Here is a 6,114-nt window from a genome sequence, read left to right as displayed (position 1 = left end):
ACAACCGCGCACAGACGAAACAAAGTCGATCATCTCTCCTCTCGATTGAGAGCGCCGAGAGATCGATCCTCGCGCGCGAGGACAGCAGCTGATAAAAGGTTGGAGCTGCGAGCGAACGAGCTATGGTATACGGAGGAGGATTCGACATGGTGGAGACGGTGAGTTTTGATGATTTCGATTCTTTGATTATTTTTCACATTATGCGTTTGATATGAATTTTCTATCGTAAATCGTTTTCTGAAAGTAAACAGCGGCTGGATAAAATCTATCGAACGAAGACGCAACGGCACTGCGGGACGAGGAGGATCAGGTGGATTTTCTGTCGTCGTCGACACAACCGCGCACAGACGAAACAAAGTCGATCATCTCTCCTCTCGATTGAGAGCGCCGAGAGATCGATCCTCGCGCGCGAGGACAGCAGCTGATAAAAGGTTGGAGCTGCGAGCGAACGAGCTATGGTATACGGAGGAGGATTCGACATGGTGGAGACGGTGAGTTTTGATGATTTCTCGATTCTTTGATTATTTTTCACATTTATGCGTTTGATATGAATTTTCTATCGTAAATCGTTTTCTGAAAGTAAACTCGAAAATTTGAATAGATAGATGCGATTCGCGCAGCTGCAAATATGTGCAGTTTCTTGTACCGCCGTATCTCAGAGACTGATCTCTTGCAAAATATAATTGATAAATATTAAGACTTCCGTGTCTCGATATAAACAAATGTGTCAAAATGCCATAGGAAGGAATTGTGATAAGGTCCGATTTTCTCGGCAGATAGCGCGCGTCAAAGTAGTTACGGCCCTATCGAGGAAAGATACGAGCCGGCGAGTCGGTCGTACGGAAGGCTAACTTTCGAATCTACCACCACTATAGGCAGTGTCGATAGTTAGGTACGAGAACCGAGAAATTCACTTGGCTGGTACGTGATGGAAAATTTCGCGGTAAAAACAGAAGCGAAACCCGTTGTCGGTCCGCGGTTTTCTTGGCGGCGCAACTTTTACCGAGCACCGTTTGTCGTCTTCCGCAAAACGTGTCGCTTAGATACGACATCCGTATTATTGTGCGCGAATCGCGCGTTGTTTACCTATTTTAGAAAATTTCCAACGTCTAGATAGTCGTCATTTCGTTTTATTTAGGCGTCTCTCCGATTTATTTAGGTGAACCGATCAATTGGAATAAATTACTAGGCTAAAATTTGGGAATTTAAGAGATATAAAATTAAACATTAATATTTTCTAAAATTTTTTTATCTCCAAAAATTTATTCATTTTAGTTTATTTGTAAATATTTTTGTCTTTACATAAGAGATAGCATATTAAATTTTATGTAATCTTGTCTGGCGTTACATTTTTTTAGAGACACTTTTTTTAGAGGTTGATGTTATCAACGGGATAATATTGACAAAATAATATATCATTGTAAATGTTTTTTTTTTTAATTTTTATATCTCCATATTCTTCAGTTTATTCTTAGATAAATTTATCTTTATGTGAGATAGCATATTAAATTTTATGTAATTTTATCCAGAGTTACACTTTTTTAGAAACATAGGCTGATGTTATTTAATATTAATGAAATAATACATTATCGTAAATGTTCTTTTAGTAATAATAAAAATCAGTTTCTACAATGCTGTTTATAAAGATAATAGTTGATAATAAATTTATTGGCAATTGTATCAAAATTTGTAAATAACAAAAACTACAATAAACTTAAAGATATAATTAGCATGGTTTTAGATGCTTTTGCATTAAGTTTGCATGAAATATGTATAGATATTTGATATGGCAATTATTAATATTATGCATTATATAAATGATTTTATGCTTGGAGCAATATTATATTTTTTATTGTTATTTTTTAATTTAAAAAATAATTTAATAATTATTCTGTGGAGTAATCAATCTATCATTTCACGTAATTGAAAACATATGATATTAGAAGACAGAGAAGTGTTTTGCAAAAGAGATCTTCGCAAAGAAGTGTATCCGAGTTTATCGTCCGTGATATGCGCAAGAAACGAAAAGTAATTAACATACGAATACACGATCGAACAACATTTTTAACGACTTTCTGTTGAACTTTGCTTTCCGAATTATAGATTATATTTCGTGGATAAGCGTCCATTATCGCGCGCCTCTTTTTCGTAAAAGATTCAAATATTTACGCACAAAATTCTCTCTCCGATACTGAAATAAATAACAGTTGCATATTTATACAATATTAACATTTATGAGAAATGTAAAAGACGGTTGTTTACAACCAATATTTTTGCAATTTCAATCTTGATTTTATCTCAGCAATATAACTATACATAACTGTTATGTTGATCGCGTAACATTTTTGTAAATTTTATTTTTGCGTATTTCTGTCTTTTTCTTTTATTTTCACGTTTTTATTATCGCTTGGTCCTTAAATTTTCTCTAAGAACCTTACGTTAACATCATGCTCGTGCAATCGGCGCGAAAAAGATCGAATCTATCTACTATCTACTATCTACTTTGTCTAGTGAAAGGAGGCAAGAAAATTTAGACTTTTCTCGTTCCGATCATCTTTCTCTCTCTTTCCAACTGTCTTTTCTCTCTTTCCTCTCTTCTCTCTCTCTCTCTCTCTCTCTCTCGCGCGCGTTCACAGTCTTTGTCCAGCTTGTCGTATTTTCGGTCGCCGATGTACGTGTGGAAAAGCGCGTGTTCATATTATGCGAAACTTATTGTCGGCGATAGAGCCTGGCATGTCGCGTCGAGTCGTATCGAGTCGTATCGCGCGGTCGCGTAAACAGGGCGTAATTAAAAAATTGTCAGTAGCCGGTCTTTGTGCCGGCGGGAGCATTGTATATAGCAGGCGTCCTTGCCAAGCCAATTCGAAATCCTGTCTCGCGCGGGCTCGCATTAGCGAGGGCGTGGTTGGTCGTTCGTTCCTGGTCCGAGGATAGCCAGCCTCGGATAGTAATTGCACCAGACTCGTTTCCACCGCGCGATTTTTATGGTTTCGACTTCTTTCCGCGCCCCTTCTTCTCTTTCTTTTTTTTTTCTCTCTGTCTGCTTTTTCCTCTTCTCGACGTCGCGAGATTCGTGACTGTGGATATACATATATATTATACCTCACGAAGATCTGCTCTGATTTTTAATACCGCGCGATTCGATCACCGCGTTCGAAATCTTTTACGTGGATTTATCCGATTGAATGGATTTATCGAGATTGAATATATAATCGGCCAGTTTGGCTTTCGATGTCATACGAAGACAAAGAAATAATGTTTAAAACTGCGAAATAAGATGGCGCATAATGAAACTAACGAGATAACATCGCGAAATTCGATAAATATCATTCTTATTATCTACAAAGATTTATTAGTTACGAAGATTTTCTCTGCTTCCTCTCCCTTATATCATCTATATTATATGTTGTTATATTTGAGAAAACTTATAGATAATATAAGTCAAGTCATTTACATATCTACATATGTTCTTCGATTTATCAATAGGACATAATAAATTACGTAAGAAACGATCAAGCCTTTTCTCTTACGGATTTCTTTTCACATAATATCGGTTATCGATATTTATTACGTTAGAAATTCGCTAGCTTTATTGTACACAACTCGGAGATAAAGGTAGAACGCACGTTCGATTCATTCGAGGCGACCTTGTTGGTTTTCTCGGAACTGCGACATCGCATCTCGCCCTCTCTTGGTGCCCTTTCACCTTTCTCCTCTTGTCTTCTCTGGTGCGGTTCTGACTTTGCAAGCGGCCTAACAATCTCCATTATTTTCAATGAAAAATCGATTAAATTCCGATATGTAATTTCATTATTATTATTCCTGCAGCTGCTTTAATCATTATTTGTATTTTTATTTGTCTCAATAACTTGAAATTATATTTACGGAGTTTAAAGCTAAAGATTTAAATTTTTCTTCTTTATAAATATTTCAATATTATCTGTCGATTTATCTCTTTTTTTCGAAGAATTACAGTAAAGCTTATCGAAAATAAGGGGAAACGGTAAGTAATATAAATGTAAAACATACAGAAAGTATGTATAAATAGCAAGAAATATCTGTAAGGGCGGTATATTTGAAAAGTTCGTGTTTTAAAATCATTACGCAATATTCGGCAACACATTACATTTCGGAATTTAAGAATGATTCAGAGACTCTTGCCAGACGTAGTGTCTGAAGTCAGCGAGAAAAAGACAGTAACGCATATGTAAAACAGGAGAGATTGGCTAAGAGAGAGAGAGAGAGGGCAAATTTACCGCACTAATTAATTAAGACTACTAATGATTCATATATTTAAAGTTTTTCACGAAGGCCAATCGCCAACCGGTTGAAAACACAGATCTGTGGGATAATTTCGATTCGAAAATAGCTGATTCATAATATATATTTTACTAGAGTACCACAAATTATTAAGACTTCGATTACTTTTGCACCTTGGGATTTGAAATTGTTGGAGAAATATTGACGCATTGAGTGAGAAGTGTTTATTACACTTTATAATTTATAAGTATCGCGCGAACAATGTAAGACATCCGATTATTATTCGAGATAATATGACGCGCTAATGCAGGCCTGTCTACGAAAAGCTACCATTTTCTTGTCGCTCCGGGATGAAATCTCGATGCGTTTCTGACATGTCGGAAGGTTCGCTAGCGTGTATTAGCTTAATTAACGCGACACCATTGCGGTACCGTTCTCCCGTACTTAAGGGACATGAAAGGTCGTCGCTTGCTAACGCAAGCGAGAGATACGACGAGGTTGCGCAATCCTCAGCTGTGTCGAACGAGACGGCCCTCGCAAGAGCGACGTCGGTTTGCGTGTCGGCGCTTGCGATCTACGATCTAAGGATCGATCCGGGGCACGAAATCGAGGACATTAATCAGCGTTCGGCGGCGTTCTGCGCACGTGGGTGGCCGTTACTGACGCAAATCGGCTCTTTCTCCCGGGTTGCGTTTACCCGCGTTGCGCGAGGTAAATCGAGCGAGGTCGAAGCTCCTCGAAGCGAGGCAAGGCAGGGCAGGGCAGGGCAAGGCGAGAGCGCTGGATTTTCGAAAGGCGGCTTTCGCGAAAGGTCGATCGTCCCCTTCGATATCTCCTCTCGCAGTTTCCATCGAGGAAAGCGAACTCGTGCGGTTTGTGTTGTTGCGCAAAACAAAAAAAAAAAAGAAGAGAAGAAAAGAAAGTATTTCTGGGAAATGCGAGTTTCCACGATTTATCGCACGCAAATTCATACGTCACCGCCGTGCAAATAAATAAATGTTCTCGAACTGTGTTCGAGCCTCGTGGTAAAGAAAAAAATACTCAGTTACTTTGCCGATGTGTTGTCGATTAACTTCCTTATAATTTACGATTAATGAATTCCGATTACATAAGATCGCACAATGCGCTTCTAAGAATCCTTCCCGTGATCCATTCTTGGCATGTTAACTCGCGAAATTTATGACAATCATTACGCTTCGATATCCTTTGTCTTGTCGCTCAAGCGAAGTATCCGCCGAGTTTTTTCGGGCCGCGAGAGCTGTCCTCCGAAAAGCATACTTTATTAGCGCGCGGCGTCTTGACGCGATAATCTTTTCTCGTTCCTTCGGCATTCGAGTATAATTCGCTTTAATTTTTCCCCTCCGGCTGATCATACTTCTACGGCATATCATAACGTGCAAAAATTTTATTTCCCGTATTTTCGCGATTTAAGGATACAGAGATTTTTTGATTTCTATATAATAACATTAAATAAGATTTCGATAAAATTTCTGTCGCGCAAACTCGCGAATAAAATATTAAAATACTCGCGCCACGCACGGGGCATAAATTACAATCTCATAAATTATCCCAGCGCCGTATTATTAGCTTACGATAAACGGGACGTCCAAGGACGCGGTCAAACGAAAGATACGTGGTTATTTCGTATCATGTATTGAAAGTTCTCCACACCTTCTCCTCTGACATGTCACTGCCGTCATACGGTATACTGTCATATGAAAGAGCGACACGGATTAACAAAGAAGAGAGTATTTGTATGTACTATAAATATAAAAGGTATATCTAAAGTGACAGTAAAAAATTTAATGATGTCGATTATACATTGAAATAAAAAAAGTTTAGTCAACATGAGTA

General features: G+C 38.2%; 1 protein-coding gene across 1 annotated transcript in view; it reads left to right on the top strand.

The window, feature by feature from the left end:
• The first annotated feature begins 258 nt into the window (after positions 1-258).
• LOC115235026 (DNA-binding protein D-ETS-4) overlaps positions 259-6,114 on the top strand; it is a 77,779-nt gene continuing 71,923 nt past the window's right edge. The window contains exon 1 of the mRNA XM_029806510.1: positions 259-491. Within this exon, the coding sequence (XP_029662370.1) occupies positions 456-491 (36 nt within the window). The 5' untranslated portion in view covers positions 259-455. The remainder of the gene's footprint in view (positions 492-6,114) is intronic.

The sequence above is a fragment of the Formica exsecta genome, unplaced genomic scaffold, assembly GCF_003651465.1.
Source record: "Formica exsecta isolate Colony F162 unplaced genomic scaffold, ASM365146v1 scaffold109, whole genome shotgun sequence".
NCBI classification, from domain to species: domain Eukaryota; kingdom Metazoa; phylum Arthropoda; class Insecta; order Hymenoptera; family Formicidae; genus Formica; species Formica exsecta.
The sequence above is the reverse complement of the archived record's forward strand: the minus strand, read 5'-3'. Positions and strand labels throughout refer to the sequence as shown.